The sequence below is a fragment of the Alosa pseudoharengus genome, unplaced genomic scaffold, assembly GCF_046254945.1.
Source record: "Alosa pseudoharengus isolate Yale_2024_CS ecotype anadromous, Long Island Sound unplaced genomic scaffold, YU_APseudo_1.1 YU_APseudo_1.1_scf_20, whole genome shotgun sequence".
Classification (NCBI taxonomy): domain Eukaryota; kingdom Metazoa; phylum Chordata; class Actinopteri; order Clupeiformes; family Clupeidae; genus Alosa; species Alosa pseudoharengus.
In genome coordinates this window covers 34,845,917-34,863,239 of record NW_027468664.1, presented here as the reverse complement: position 1 = coordinate 34,863,239, position 17,323 = coordinate 34,845,917, and the positions used below count along the sequence as shown (strand labels likewise).

The 17,323-nt window shown below is 40.7% G+C and overlaps 1 protein-coding gene across 5 annotated transcripts in view; it reads left to right on the top strand.

Annotated features, from left to right (window-relative positions):
- The window catches only part of unc80 (unc-80 homolog (C. elegans)), a 333,697-nt gene that overhangs the window by 284,772 nt on the left and 31,602 nt on the right, over positions 1–17,323 (top strand). For 4 of the 5 annotated variants that reach the window (XM_076297160.1, XM_076297158.1, XM_076297157.1 and 1 more), the window contains 4 exons: positions 4,448–4,613; positions 13,296–13,475; positions 13,605–13,746; positions 16,387–16,443. In XM_076297160.1, coding sequence (XP_076153275.1) covers positions 4,448–4,613; positions 13,296–13,475; positions 13,605–13,746; positions 16,387–16,443 — 545 coding nt within the window. The remainder of the gene's footprint in view (positions 1–4,447; positions 4,614–13,295; positions 13,476–13,604; positions 13,747–16,386; positions 16,444–17,323) is intronic. The other variant, XM_076297161.1, reaches the window with a different exon arrangement.

Below are 17,323 nucleotides of genomic sequence, written 5' to 3'. Positions count from 1 at the left end.
ATTGACGCCGTCACGTTTTGTTGTTATATGTGCACGCTCAGCGGGACTGACTCCATACGACTGTCTAGTATGCTCTCAGCCTCCGAGGACTTCCACCGTCTATTTGCTGGGTTCCCAGGGCTCACTCAGCCTATTTTTTCTGCATCCGCCGTGAAGCATGGTGAGTTTGCAAACATGGAACGCCTGGGTATAGTCCGTCGATCCGACAGCCTGTGGGCATCACCCCTCCACATCGTCCCCAAACCAGCCAGTCCTCAACATACAGGATTTTCAGCACACCTGGCAGGTTAGGTGATTTTTTCCAAGGTGGACCTCGTCCGAGGATATCATCAGGTGCCGGTACACCCACTGGACATTCCCAAAACAGCAGTGATCATGCCGTTTGGTCTTTGTGAGCTTAAAAACGCAGCCCAATCTTGTCACCGCCTCATGGACTCTGTTTTACGGGACCTACCTTTTCTTTTTGTGTACCTGGGTGACATCCTCGTAGTGAGCACGTCCAAATCTCAGCACCTGGTGCACCTCTGAACCCTTTTTGAGCGACTTAGCCAATACGGGCTAATTGTCAACCCCACCAAGTGCCAGTTTGGTCTCTCCACCATTGACTTCCTTGGACACAGAGTCACTAAGGATGGTGCAGTCCCTCTCCCATCAAAGGTGGAGGCGGTCACACAGTTCCCACGCCCGCTCACTGTCAAATCCCTGCAGGAGTTCCTTGGCATGGTGAATTTTTACAACCGCTTCATCCCTCGAGCCGCTCAGCTCATGCGGCCCTTGCACGAGGCCTTGAAAAGTAAGCCCAAGCACCTTGTGGACTGGTCTGAGAGCAGGGACAAGGCTTTTGCTGCCACTAAGGCAGCCCTGGCGAACGCCACTATGCTGGCGCATCCTTCTTCAACAGCCTCCATCACCATCAACTTGGATGCCTCGGACTATGCTGTCGGTGCTGTCTACGAGCAGTGGGTAGGCGGGGCCTGGCAGCCGCTGGCTTTCTTTAGCCATCAGTTGCGCCCCAGAGAGCATAAGAACAGCACTTTTGACCAGGAGCTGCTTGGGTCTCTACCTCGCCATCAGACACTTTCGTTCCCTGCTGGAAGGTCGACACTTCACTGCTTTTGTGGACCACAAGCCTGAGCCGTGGTCTGCCCACCAGCAACGCCATCTGTCCTACATTTCAGAGTTCACTACGGACTTGCAGCATGTTGCCACGTGGCGGACTGCCTGTCACAGGCTTTGATTACGATCGCATGGCAGCAAATCAGACCACAGACCCAGACGTGCAACTCCTGAGGACCTCGACTACAGGGCTGCAGATCGAGGACCTGGTTTTTGGCGATGCTGTCACCCTGCTCCTGTGTGACGTCTCCACAGGCAGTCCTCGGCCAATCGTTCCCACAGGATGGAGACGACAAGTTTTTAATGCCATCCATGGTCTCTCCCACCCAGGTTCGAAAGACTCATAGAGACTGGTTGCAGCAAAGTTTGTCTGGCACGACCTCAAGAAGGACGTTAGGGACTAGGCGAACACCTGTGTTGAGTGCCAACGGGCCAAAGTACACCGTCACACTAAAGCTTGTTCCCGGTTCCAGAGAGACGTTTTAAACATGTAAACGTAGATCTGGTCGGCCCTCTGCCCACTGACGTCGGTGGCGTCTGTTGAGATGACACTGGCATTTATCGGCACCTGGGTTGCCCGTTTCGGCACTCCTTCAGATATATCCTCTGACCGAGGCGCGCAGTTCACGTCTGAGCTGTGGAACGCTGTCGCACAGAGCCTCCGAGTGAAACTCCACCGCACGACTGCAAATCACCCGCAGGCAAAAGTTACTTCATGTAAGTATGACTGTTCAGGGATCGCGGTCCCTTTAAATGTTATGAATGTGTGATGACGTTGAGCCCCATGCCTGTTTTGTTGCTGGACAGCGCCATTTTTGATTGCAGTGTTTTTTCCTATGAAAATAAACGACACACGCATTTGTGTGCTCAACGTGAGAAATTGTCTCTTGCGATTTACTGCAATTTCCACAAAGTAGTCTTTAATCAACTAACCACCATCAAATGGGTATTTTGATTACTTTCAGTCTGGTTTCCGGGCAAATCACAGCACTGAAACAGCTCTCATTAAGGTTTTCAATGACATACGCCTCAACATATATTCAGGTAAAACATCAGTCCTAGTGCTACTTGACCTTAGTGCAGCATTTGACACTGTTGATCACAATATTTTACTAGAACACTGGGTTGGATTTACAGGATTAGTTATCAACTGGCTCAAGTCATATCTACAAGAAAGGAGTTTCTTTGTTGCCATCGGAAACTGTACCTTAACACCAACGTCCTTGACCTGTGGCAGATGTCTTGTTCTTATAACAGCTGTTCACTGGTACACCCTTTTATAATGGGTTTATTCAATTAACCTACCTAGTAGTAATGTCTGCATATCATGATTACACTTTCACTATACCCCAATGTTGAACTGATGTGGTGCCCCCCACCCCCGGATTTGATTTGCTTACCCGTGTTGTTCTGTTTTGACCAATACACAATTCCGTCACTCTTGAATTTTATTGACAAGTGGGCATATAAATGCTATGACAGTAATAGTTATTTATTCATTCAAAACAAATTGTACATTAAAATATGTTAAATACATTAAAATATGTAATTTTGTATGTGTTTGTATGGGTCAATCAAAGTTTCTACTTGCCCTATATGATTGTGTTGTATAGCTCTTTTGGTGTAGCTAGCATTGTATAGCTAGCATTAGGGCTGGGACAACGCGTCGACGTAATCGATGACGTCGACGCAAAATATGCGCATCGATTCGTTAAGCATAATGTGTTGCGCTAAATATTTTTAATTTTACACCTTCAGTGTTTCCCATACGTTGACTAATCTGTGGCTGGGGGCCACGAAATCATTGAGCTGTGCTTTTCACGCACGCAGCATTTCCTTGCCCCAGCCACTCTCTCTTGTAACGAGCCCGCTGCCCCTCCTCTACATGTGCATTTAACAAAATATTCACGATTGTTGTTGCCACATAGAAGCATTGCATAGAACACGGCGGGCTAAATTGCTATTAAATCCGCTTAGCATCATGACCATGCTGCGCAAATTTGTTCAAAACTGCTGCATTAAAGTTAACTCTGCTAAGGTCTCATTACAACATAGTACATTGAGGAGACCAAACTAAGTTAAGTTATGCAATCAAGCAGTATCTCAAAGCTAACGTTAGAATACTGTTCGGATGTCAAGTTTAGCATGCTTACTTACATCTGCTTGTCAATTTCGTTACTCATGTAGGGCTCGTTTTATTGACTCCGAATGTTTGCAAAATCCCGATGTAAATGGAAAAGTGTTTTCCAAGACTCAAAAGTGTTTGTCCCAAGGAGAAGTACGAACCGTTATTTGAACTACGTTATGAATTGCATCCACACATCAGCAGCGTTTTAACTGTGTTAATGTTAATTGCAAGGATTCCCTCACGAACGTCGTCTTAAAAGTGACAGGCACTCAATTAGAGCTATACACTACTGAACTGAGCTGAATGCTACCTCTAACTAAGATTGCATTACTTTGCACTTGTATAGTCTTTTATTTTGGAATCTTAAGAGCAATGAACATATATTCCAATGTTAAGGTATTCATGTTTTTTTCATTCAGATATGTAAATCAACATGTATAAGTTGCTATTAGTCAATTAATGGGGAGATAATCGATAATCGAATTGAATCTAAATCGAATTGGACTGAAAAAATGAATCGTTAGATTAATCGATGCATCGAAAAAATAATCGCTAGATTAATCGTTTAAAAATAATCGTTTATCCCAGCCCTAGCTAGCATGGTGACGGGCGTAAAACTTTGAAATCATTGGTCCAGCCAAAACATTGATCAGAGATTCCTAAAGTTATTCCTACTTCGCCTAAACATTACAAACTGACAATAAAGGGCATCGGCAGTAAGTAAACAATGCATGTGGGCCTAGCTTTGCTGTAAAATGCATTTCTCCCTCTGCATTTTTTTATGTTTACAATAGCCATTTACCATAGCCCTTTCGGTTTCGTCACCCCCTCTTGCTGCTGATTGGGCAGGTAGTCTGCCGACCAATGGAAATGCTGGTGAACTATCACGTTCCAGACTAGTATCTTCCTGAAAGGAGATCTAGTAGGTGTGGCCAGGCTACAAAAAAATAGGGCCCAGGTTAAAATGTTCCCCTTTAGCTCTCAGCAGTCACTTAACTCACAGTTATATTGTTTTTCAAAGTAAAAGTATAAAATCTACGAGGCAAAAGTTAGTAATTCAATCATCAATACTTCTAATCTAGAAACTAATCTAGTTATTATTTTCATATGTTCAATTCTAAAATAAATTCAGGCATACTGTAAGTCATACAGTACATTCAGACTGGTTTATTCTAATTTGGGTGTTTCTTTGTGTCTGCACAGCTCTTGACACAGCCTGCCGAGTCTCAGGAAGAGATCACAGCGCGGCACCACATTGCGGATCAACTGGAGAGACGCTTTATCCCGCGGCCACTCTGCAAGAGCTCTCTGTTTGCAGAATTTAGTAACGAGCTGAAGATCCTAAAGGAGGCAGTGCACAGTGGCTCAGGTAAAACAATATGTATTCATCCATTCATTCATTCATTCAGACGGATGGACAGACAGAGAAGAAAACTGTATCAGTAAATGTTTCCACCTATTTTTGTTTACTGTAAAAAAAAGACAGTGGCTTATCACACTGGACAACATTGACATAATTAATTGTTGGATGCATTACCCAGATATCCTATTTCCAAAACCACTAAATGAGTATCAATACCATTTCTAGAAAGCGTTGTTGGCTAACTTCCATCACAATCTTGGTTTGGTGGTTGGAACGACAATTTGAGAGCAGTAGGTACAGTAGAAGCATCATTCATGGATTTGCTGATTTGTCCTCCTCTATCTGAACATCCCCCAACTGAGTATTTCGCTTCTCATGATCACTGAAAGGGGTCTAATAAGCCAGATATAGATGAACAGATAAAGTATTTTATATGTCTCTCAAAGCACGTCATAAGCACTGATGTTAATGCAATTAGAGCTGGTAAACTCAACTCCTTTTACGGAGTGTAGTGATTAGATAACTCACCAAACAGATCTGGATATCTTGAGTCTTTTGAGTCATTTAAAGTCAATATCACCCAGTGCATAGAAATTCTGACAGTGAATGAATCTTCCCTGCTACAAATAGCCTAAATAAGGGTGTTTTCACACTTGGTACCTTTTCAGCTTTCTAAACAAACTCAGATCGATGACTCAGCATTTTTTGTGCATATTACATTACATTATATTACATTTGGCTGACGCTTTTTAAGCCAAAACGACTTACAACATGGTAAACAGTTTAAAACTTAAAACAATTCACCCAACATTTCTAAAACAATTTAAAAGGTAGAGTACAATAAGAGCAAGTTAGTGCATCCGTGAGTGCTGTTTTTATAGTCAAGTGTCAGTTCTAGTCAGGTGATTGAGAAGAACCCTTAGAACGCTAATGAGCCAATGACAGTCCAGCCTCCACTGACTCAGACATTAGATCGAACAACTCCATAGGAAACAACAGGGAGGAGGCATACAACTACAAATTAATGGTTATTTATGGAGTTTATTTCCTCAAAAAACCCAGACGGATAACCATGGTCAAAAGTTGTGCATGGGGGACATGTAATACCGATAGCCGTTACCCAGAGAGGCTAGAAAACGGGGGTATATTTCATCAACAGTAGCCTACAGGACGTCTCTTGCGTTTGCAACAGCTTGACATAATGTAGGTTACTAAGCCAACAACGTGGGCATAGTAACCAGGTTCCCTGTCAAATCCCAAGATGAAAATGCTCATTAGCCAACTACTATATTCTTACATCGAATAACATAATCAGTCTTAATCTTTCACTAGCTAGCTACCCAGATAGCAAGAGGCTGGCGGTCCACTGTTGCCCAATATTTTGCCACTATCGGTTTACAATCGTTTTAATTTGTTCAGTTATACTCCATATATCATTTTATTAACTTTTCTTAATATTCGCGACAAATTAAATTTAAAGAGATGGTGGTCCAACGGCGGGCCACAAGTGGCATACCACCAGCGGTCCGCTATCTGCCAATTTGATTTTGCTATCTGGGTAGCATTAACGTCAGTGGTTTTTGCACGGTGATCTGTATAGGCTAGTCTACTCTCCTCCACTTTAAGCTCGTCACCTTGTATGTATTTTAAAGTTTTGAATATACCGATATATATAGCATAATTAAGTCCCTTTTGATTGCTTCTGGAGAAAATTAATTCCTTTATCGACCATTTTCCATAATGTATTTCTAATCAAGTCTTGTTCGTTTGTCCAAGTTTCACACACTAACAATGGGGGGCCGGGCTTAGCGACAGGTCAATTAGTGTGTAAACAGGAAGAAAACTGGGGCCCCATCAGAGCAGAGTCCTCTTTCAAATTAACTGGCAATGGGGGGAATTCTCCCATATGCCTAAGGGTGCGTAAGTAAAAGGGCGCGCATTTTACTCTGCACAAATTCTCCCCTCTGTCATTTACGCGCAATAGAGGGAGTTACACATTTTGGGAGGAGCAACCCCAAAATTTGGGCGTTTCTATATACAACTCTTGCGCACATTCTGCCACTGACTTAAAGGAGAATTCCGGTGTGATATTGACCTAAAGTGTGTTGAAACATGATACCGAGTGTGAACGTATGTCTCATAGCTCATCTCGGCTTGTCCCCTTCACTCCGAAATCTGGCGCTAGTTAGCCGATGCTCCCAACAGGTTTTCAAAGGGGGTGCCTCGGGCATCGGCCTAGCCATGCAAATAAATCACTGTTTTTAATCATTTACGAGGCTCAAAGTAGCTCCACACTTCATTGGTAGACTTCCGAGGGCCCTGGCATTTAAAACGAGACATTGAGAACTTTGAAAAAGCACTGGTAGTTTATTTACAAGATGATTTGTACAGACAGTACCTTCAGGAAGTTTACCGTTCGCCGCCATTTTGAATATAGTCACGATAAGTCGAGCGGCGAGTACGAATGAACAGGTATGATAAGGGATCAGATTCCAAAAATAATTCTGTGGAAATGCATGGATTTCAGTTGCTTCCAGTAGCAGTACATTTACTGTTTAAAGATTGCTTGGGAAAATGATTCGGAGCCGAAGGCTACAATTTAACCCAGCTACAATTTGTAAAGTATCGCCAATATCAAGTTAATTTTACAGATATATGGCTACATACATTCTTAAAATGGTTCTGGTCTACAATTAAATATCTATTATAAACCTCACAACGGAGGATGTTTTTAGAGCTTGATCTGAAGGCGATTTGTTGGCTATTTTTAGAAGGTGCGCTTTGGGCGCCTCATAGGCGTACGCAAGTTACCTGGTGCCCGCGGGCAGCATGTTTGAGACCGCTGATCTAGACTCTACGGACATGGATGAAAAATAACATTCTGTGTTTGAATAAGAAATGCAAAAGATATCGTTAAACATATCGGTAAAAGAAGCACACATTGGCTTTCGCCGCTAGCCACTCCCCCTCCCACACAGCACTGTAATGTAAGCTACCAGTGAGGATAGAAGCAGGGCTTTGGCAGAACTGGATCAGTGTAGGTTACATTTGCAAGTGCGTGTGCAAGATGTGTTAACATGTCTGACCTCAACAATAAAGACCCCCTGAATGCGATTTGCTTGCATAAAATGACTCTGCGGATTTTGCAACAACACGCCAACACATACAGATATGCAGTGGCTCTTCAAAATGACGTAAAAAGTGATGTGCAATAAACGGACACTTCTAATAGCCCAGGCTACTTTGGACTGTCTTTAGACTTTGAATAAGAAAACGACAATTACAACTGCAAGGTCCTAAATTAAAAAACGAGCAATAATGGTCCTGAATTAAAGAACGTCTCAGAATGCCACAAATGCAAAGCATAACCAGCGACAAGCAACGAGTGGCAGACAGTGTGATGTCACTTATAGGCCACCAGAGACTGTTTTTGAGTCACACCGTTGCAAATTTCATATGATGATGCATCATTCCACAAAATGGTTTGTTTTCTCTATCATCAAGTTATTCAATAGGCTAAGCATATAGCCTTGACTCAAAACAGCTGTTAGGATTATGTCATTTTGATTTGTAAAAAATGTTGCATGCAGCCATGCTTAAATTCTGCTCACTTCACATTTATTATATTATTATATTATCTGTAGGCTATTCATTATTGAATGCTTACCTGGAAATTTGTTTTTCCTTATCATCCTATTTTTAAAGCAGGCCTACCTGCAGGCATGTAATTGGGCTACAGGAATAGCATGTTTGAACTGGCACTGCACTAGTTTGATTAATTTCAACAGCTCTAGTAATGACACACCATTTTACTGTAGGCCGTTCTCTATTCAGTTCACCATGCTTACGTTTTCAAAATCAAAGACTGGTTTGTGTTCTTTCTGGATTGGCATTCAGAAGGTCAATGAGAGTCCACGTTCCACGTTTTCATATCAACCTAAATTAATGAGGTGGTGGATCAGTCTGGTTCTATTTTAAATAAATCACGGCTCTTTCATAAGGCTGCTTTGATTTCAAACTTGCGCGCTGTTGAAGTGACAGAAGCGGCAATGGGAGAATGCACGTAACACAGAAGTGCAGGGGCGTGCAGAGACCTTTGAAGGGGCAGGGGCTCAAATTTAATAAAAGGGCACATGGAACAAAATTTTCAGAAAACGATAGGTATTTTCAGTTTTCATTAGGCTATTGTCTACACAGAGATCATAGGCTATAAGGCTACATCTTATTGATTAAATTCAAAGCTAATTTTAATAGCCTAGAAATCTAGACGCACCCTAGCGGCAGCAAATATGTTATTGCCTAGTCTGGCTTGTCGGGCTATAATTTTAATGTTTATCACAGTGAACTACCACCATTAGCAAGCTGGTGTCTTGCAGATTCACGTGCTGTGCGTGTTGCCACTGAGTGAAATGAGCGTAATGTAGGCTACTGTAAACAGAGAACGACGTGTGGAGTTGGGTTAGTTAAACAACTACAGTAGCCTATGTCGTCGGGTTATGACGATTTAGAAAAGGTTTGCCTACTCTGTTTTATGAACTAGGTCTACTAACCTAAGCTACTATAACATAGTAACAAACAGAATATGTTATGAACGTTCAGCCTTAGATTTTCGAAGCTGCCAGGTTATTGAAATGGATGGACCAGGACCATGACATGGTTAAAACGGGTTTGATAGCCTTTTCATTAAACATGAAACAACTTTAAACATTTTATTCTTTATCTCTAATCTGAATACTATTGCATGTTCAGATAGGCTAACTGCTAAGTGACCTTACCGTGCTCCCAAACGTCTCCTGCAGCACTGTGCCTGCGAGCACCTTCTGAGAGTTCACTGAATGTATGACAATTACAATTACAAATGTCAATTAACTCAGAAAATTGTTTTTTGTAAATTTCTAATTTCACAAACTATTAATGAGACATTTTAGCGAATAGGGGAGCGCGGGGCACAAAGTAACACTTTTTGGTTAAGGCTAAATAATTCTAAAATCATTTGAGTTTCACTAGTTATACTTTTTAACAAGCAACATGCATATCTCTGTTACACATATGCACTGGAAGTTTGTTTGTAGGAGCTACTGTTCTTTTACAATTCCACCGAGAGTGGCGATAGGTGAAATGTTACAACCTGCCCCATATGCGGGGTTAGTTGTAACACTCATCCCAACGGCTGTTTTTAATTAAATTAATTCAATAAATGTATCTGAATGTGTATGATAGAATAGGATCTGACTATTTATGATACATAAGTCATGAACTAACAACAGACGTGTGTCGAAAATTGACTTTATTTTCTATACGGAGAAATATGCGCCAATGGAAGCAAAGAGTCTAACCAAGGTCAATCCTGCCAAGAAAAGCCCTCAAACCTGAAAACACATGAGGCAAAATGCAAAACATCACAAAAACTAACTAAACTAACACTAATACGCGCATATTTTTGTATTGCAACATCATTGTACAGTATGAGTGGCTTAGTTGTAACAGCGCGTTACAACTAACCCCGCTGGGTCACGTTTGTTATAAGATAAGCTAGCTCCTGCTATGAGTTGGCTACATGTTTCAAAACGGTGTTCATTTTTAGCCTACAAGACGGTTATTAAGATGATAGAAGATTGGAGTCAGTGAGCTGCACCCACAACTCAGTAATGTTAAGACAAGTACCACCTAGACATTTAAGTTGATGTCTTCAAAAGGCGTTTTGCTGCAGATCTACGTGGAAACACGTCCATACTGACTGAAAATTTGTGGAACACCGTCTCATAGTAATGTGATTAACTGACCAATAGCATGCCTCGATCAACCCCCTGCAAATAGGGAAAAAGTCCGTGTTACATTTAACCCCGCGTTACTTTGTGCCCCGCGCTCCCCTATTCACGTTGGAATTACAAATTTTAAAAAGTAAAAAACGGGTCTTGTCAAAAGGGCACTTGGACATCAAAGGGGCAAAAGGGCAGGTGCTAGAGCCCCTGTAGCCCCCCTTCTCTGCACGTGCCTGCAGAAGTGCGTAACTAAAAAGGCTTACATAAAAAAAGCTTTTTTACGCACGAATGGGAGAATTCACCCCAAAGTGAATACAAAATTAGTCCCTTTTATCCCACTGCTTCGGGTGTGTATGTAGTGTGCTCACTGCTCTGAGGGTGTGTGTGTGTTTGAATGAATGTACACTGTGTGTGTGATAGATAGATAGATACTGTAGATACATACATACATACATACATACATACATACATACATACATACATACATACAGTACATACATACATACATACATACTTTATTGATCCCCAAGGGGAAATTCAAGGTCTCAGTAGCATACAGACATCACACATTCACTAACAGCAGAAAAAAGTAATTAGAAGTATATATAAAAAATATGTAAAACACAACTAAACAATAAGGACAGTAGAAGATAAAGAATATACTAAAATACAAATTATACTAAATAACACTAAATCTAAATCAAGTCTAAAAACAGTATCCACATAGTGGGTGATTAATCATGAGGCGCTTGCAATGACTGAGGCAGGGACTGAGCCTGTGATTCTCTGTGCATAGTAAGGTAAGGTGCTCTGTGTGAGTGACTGTCATGGTGATGGTGCAAATGAGTAAGTCCAACAGTGCAACAGTGCAAGAATAAAGTCTATACACGAGCATTAAATAAATATGGACATATAAGAGAGTTAAAAAAACTATAGTGTGGGGGTGTTGTACACTACCCCCGGATGGGTAAAAACCAGAGCACAAATTCCTTGTATATGCAAGTATACTTGGCTAAAAAACCTAATTAACATTTGGTCCACTTTCTGATCCCCTGAGTTTGGTTCTTTTTATAAAGGACATTATGTGAAAACACCCCGAAGAGAGCTTCTGCAAGACCTTCTTTTACTGTCTATACTTCAGGCTCAAATATTGAGCGGACGTTTATACGCGGTTGTGAGGTGTCTGAAAAAATAGTTCCACAATAGCAAATAAGACGGCTGGAAATCATACATTGCGCCAATATATTTGATCAACGAACACCACTAACCACTCGGTGAGTTGCACAGTTTTGAAAAGAACGTTAAGGGTTGTTTTAAGGACATGTTTGTGCATGCCTGTAGGCAGCCACTCTGTAAAGCAGTAAAGGCGATTCAAAACGAGTCAGAAAAGTCAAGACAGGACCAATCGTCAAAATTTCACTGTCCACCATTCTAGTTCATCCAAAACAAACCAGAAAAGAGACTCAAAGTGCTAAATACCGGAATTTTCCTTTAAGACTATTCTCAAAACTCAGTCACAGTCAACATCATATCACCACATTAAGTTATGGCACTTGAGATAATAAAACAAGATGAATATAAGCCATTAGGTGTGTGGTGTGTTGTGAGGCAAAGTGAGATGTGCTATGGAATTTGAGGGAGCCCATGCTTTTACATTTACTGGCTTATGTCAGAGATTTATAACTACAAAAAAATCTGGTCTCCAGTAGGATACAATTCTCAGTTTGATTTCATGATGTGAAGCTGAGAATAATTATGGCCTACTTACGACCAGGGCTTTGAACCAGAATTTTTTCCCAATTGGTTCGTTCCGAACAGAAACAGTATTTTAACGTTTCCGGTATTCAGTTCAACCCTAAAATTGATGTTCCTGAACTGGTTAGAACAACAAAAAAAAAAAGCTCCCGAACCGGTTAATAACGTTCCATGTCAGCTGCGGGACATACAAATAAGTAGGCTGATCATTAGGACTTTAAAATTATATTGTTAGTCTACATAATTTTCCTTAAGTCTCTATCCTGTAATCAAACATTAAAAAAGCACTATCATGTAAGCGGCATAACTGTAATTCTGACATGCCTACATTTTTTCAGTATTATACATGAATTAAGACAAGGAAAATGTCTGCCATGTCGTTTATTGGCAAACAACTGAACACATATCCATTATACTTCTAACACAGCTCAAATGACAAATAGGGCAGGCTACATAGCGGTCATTGAGAACTTCAATTGACCATACCTGGTCAAGGCCCAATCAGTTTGTTTCTCTTGTCATCCAACAGTACAAAACCACAAAGCATTACAGAAGCATCACTGTAGTTCTTACATCCATCCAAAAGCCTATGCAACTCATGCAAATAACTAAAATATGGTAGGCTACATAGCTGCCATTGTGAACATCAATTGGCCAAACCTGGTCAGGGCCCAATCAGTGCATTTTTGTCTCTCTTATGTCATCAGACAATACAAAATCACAATGGTGTACGTACAGCTGCCATTATGAATATAGACTTTTAAATAAACGTCAATAACTTTGTCAGGGCCCAGAGGGAAATGAAAAAAGATTCTGCCTGTACAGTTGGCGGCAAACTTCTCTATTATATTTCTCCCGATGAGTGAAGGGCTGGAAGTGAACCTCCCCAAGTCATATTGCATAGAAATCTTGTCAAAGAACGGAAAAAATTCTGTTCCGGAACATTAACAAATGTAAAGTTTCTGGTTTCGTTTCTGCTCCAGCAAAACATCAAAAGTTTCTGGTTTTCGTTTTCGTTCTGTGAACCGGTTCAAAGCCTTGCTTACGACTGACATTGAAATGCAGATACATTTATTATTATTTTTTAGGCTCACAATCAATGAATGAGATGCATGTTTCAGAAGCTTTGTTTGATTTCCATATTTTAACCTGTTGCTCTTTTTCTGTCTAGCATATCAGGGAAAGACGTCTATTAGTACGGTGGGGACATCCACATCAGCCTACCGCTTAAGTCTGGCCACCATGTCCCGTTCAAACACTGGCACAGGGACGGTCTGGGAGCAGGACAGCCAGCCATCACGCCAACCATCCCAAGACACACTTAGCCGCACTGATGAGGAAGATGAAGAGAGTCAGACATGTTTTAGTCTTTCACTCTTTCACATTTAACTCTTCCATTATAATGCTGTCTGTCGCTTACATGCTCAGTAGATCAACTGACATGTCTCATCTCTGATGTCATTCATCTTTCTCGTTCCAGATGATTCCATGAGTATACCCAGTGTTGTAAGTGAGCATGAGGCATTTATTCCAAGTGCTATCACTCATCGACGCTTTTCCAGCCATGCCACTGGAACTTCACAGCCTGAACACATCAGTGGCACCATGCTTCCGAGCCACAGGTGCATACCCATTTAGACAAAACAGATTACTCAGGCTAAACAGAAACACTAAACAACCACACAGACATTCACTTACAAAAACAGTGGTCCACATTAATGAAATGCTTGTACATCAGAAAACTATATATACATTTATGCTCGCATAAAGTATGGAATAGAGTACCATGACGTAGCGTTGTCAAAGCAGCAATTTCACTGGATCTAAACAAATCAATCTAACCATAGTAATTCACCATAGCGGTGGCTTCCTTAATCTATTTCAATAATTTTACGTTTCTAAGACATTAGTATATTTTTCTTACACTGTAGGAATCACATACTACAACATATATTCATACCAACACAATCAAATTCGTGACTACAGAGTTTTATTTTAGCATGGATTTCCTCCGTAAAAAAGACCTGCATGTAACTTCACAGCATGCGGTTAAAATCCTTAAATGTGTTTTGGCTTTATTTTTTTGGCAAAAATTCACTCTTAACAGCTACCAGACGTGAAATATCCACTGGAATTTTGTTTCTTTCTACTGTATTACACCTGCCTAATCTGTATTATGTGGCTAAGCTGCTGCCTAGCAGATAAAACGAGTTTAAATGGCTATGGCCTACATTTAAAACAATTTATTAACTCGAAATGATGCCACATGTCTACATTCAATGCTATTTAAAGGAGCGATTTGTAGGATTGTTAACGAACGTTTTGTAGGCCAAAATCAAAACACTGGTGAACGTTCTCAAGACTACCTAGACGCGAGCCTCTTCTGGGTTGCCAGATGTAATGCAGACTTAGTTAACGTTAGTTGACCTGCAGCTGCTTAAACGTTTCTCCAACCATGACCCAGCTACACATTACGGAAACAGTGAAAACAAAAACTTTACCAGTATATTCTTCGTTTAACGAAGACGTCGCCATCTCAGGAAGCTCCTCCGATGTCCACTTAATTGGTTTCTTGTTTTAATTTTGGCAATGTGCCTGCCTCTCGTAGGATAGGCTACTCGTTCATGACTACAACTGACAGCTGTTGACAGTTGGCTTTTGCTAATTGGGCAGCCCAAATGGGGGGACGCGACAACCCATTATTAATACGCTATTCTAGAATTAATCATTCAAAACATAAACGAAAATTCCAAGAGATTCCGCCCCGTGTTGTCAAATAAGCCATTACTTCAATTCATCGTGTTTCCTTACTCTCTGATGACATAATGGTGATCATTTTTGGAATGGTTACAATTTATTTTCTATTATTTCCTACATACTGGTCCTTTAAGCCACTTCGAAAGTTTGTTTAGATCCAGTGATTCTGCCGTCATGGAAACGGAACATCACACTTCGGTAATCTATTCAGTATGGTCAGTAAGTCAGTATGGCTAAATGCAAAGTAAAAGGGGTTGAGAATGGTTATGATCATATATGACTGGCATCTAATCATTTGCTGCCACATATTCATTCCTTATGCCTATTTTGCCTACATGGCTAAATATTCCATCTTTAAAGGCTTACACTGACTATTATCATAAATTGGTATGGTAGCCTATATGACATACTGTATGTCATTTTGTCCTTTAGTAAAACACAAATGTTTGCACATGTTCAAGCAGTCTTTGTTTTCATGGGTGGGATTACATCTAAAAGTTTGTTGCACTTATATTTTTTTGTTATACATACTTTGTTACCACTTTTTTGGCTACTAATTAGCAATTAGTGTCTATGCAGAGATTGGTGAGATGCAAGCGTTTTGTGAATCGTATGTGAAACTTGTAAGATTATTTCTGAATCTCATCAATAATGATTATATTCATAAAGGAGGGCGATACCTTCTAGCATTCCTTCTCAGCCTGCTTGCCTAAGATGCAAATTGGACACCACCAGCTTTGTTTGTACTTCTTTCCACTGATAGTAGATGAAAAACTAGGTTGCTAGTGTTTGCATTAATTATTTAAAAGTCTGTTACGTATTTAAACAAGGGTATTTAGAGCAAATTGTGTCTGAGTAAACAGCAGACGTTCTTAGCTAAGGGTTTAACCAGAGCCATATAAAAGGTACCTTTATACGACTCTGGGTTTAACCATTAAACCACTGGGGTCTCTTCCAGTGTAGATTCCATGTATGCTGCTGCTACTGGTGGCAATATGAACTTGCCTTTTTAATATTTCCATTGTGATTAGTTTAATATGAATCAGTCATAAATGTTTTAAGTATCTAAATCTGGGTGAATTGACATGGAATAACCATATTGCCGTTACTCTGAGCTTGTAAAGCTTGCTGTAGATGTGCAATATAGGCCTATACCCCAAACATAGCAAGTATAGATTCCACCTCAACTTGTGAGTGCAAGCACCCCCAACTATATACAACTCTTTCCCTGGTTGAAAATGACAGAATTACCCTTTAATCAACCTGACCAAATATTGACATCAGACATGGGATGATTAGATGGCTCTCTCAGAAAGTAGTGTTTTTTCTCATTGAGATTGATATGGTGAAATACACAGCATTATCTGTTCAACAGCAAATATTCTAGACTTTATGAACATGGCTCTGGGTGTGACCTTATAGTACAGCTCCTCCTCTTCAGAGGGATTTTTCAAGGGCAGTTAGCCTGTCCATCCTCTCCATAATGCTTTTCCTGCCGTCCACAGTGAACCCAATGTGCTAGATGAGTGCCAGGGACTGCTGGACGAGGGTAACCTGTCTAGGTACAATCAGTGTGAAGCCCTGTTTGTGTGTGTGTGTACATTTGTGTGTGCATTTATGTGTGTTAGGAGGTAGGATCTCTGTTTCACAGTCATCACAAAAGCCAAGATACTATTGTATCTCTTTGTCTCTGTCCTATAAGACCAGTGTAGTGCTTTTGTGCCCCTGACAGCTGTTCTTATTCATCTTCAGTCTATACCATCCACTGAATCATTGTGAAGTTAAATGCGTGTGTAGTTTTGTTTTTCATGGGGAATTGGATTTTGTGCTTTTGATCTTTGATGTGGAACTGGAGGTTGTATATCATTGCATTCACAGCCATTTCAATACAGTCATATATCAACTATTATTTTTGTTCTGCTTTGGGATATCAGTGTGTGGGGCTGAGAGTGGCAAGTGGCAACAGGCACTCCGTTAAGAAAATGGGAAAAAAAGTGCATCAAGTATACAGTAATTATTTCACAATTATTTGTACAAAACTGAGATCGATGCGAATAAGTGGTGTGCTTCATGTATAAGAACTCACATCAAGAGCTTGTACAATGGCTTGCAAGCATATCCATATCCCCCAGAAAATCATCACTATTGTATGGTTTACATAACAAACACAAATATCGGAAGGCATAATTGCTCTACTGAAATTAAAAATAAACTACAATCAGTGGCTGAACAAGGGGAGGGGCTCAAGCCCCATATCTTTTAAAAAAAAAAAGCCCTGAATCTTTTTTGCTATGGACATAAATTACACTTCCATTCATCTCAGTTGAATTGCTTATCAAGTTCTAATCGCACAGATATCACACGCATATCATGAGAGACTGCACAATTTCAGCTCTCCAATGGTAAAAGTCACTAGACACTTTTTATGCCTTTTATCAGACA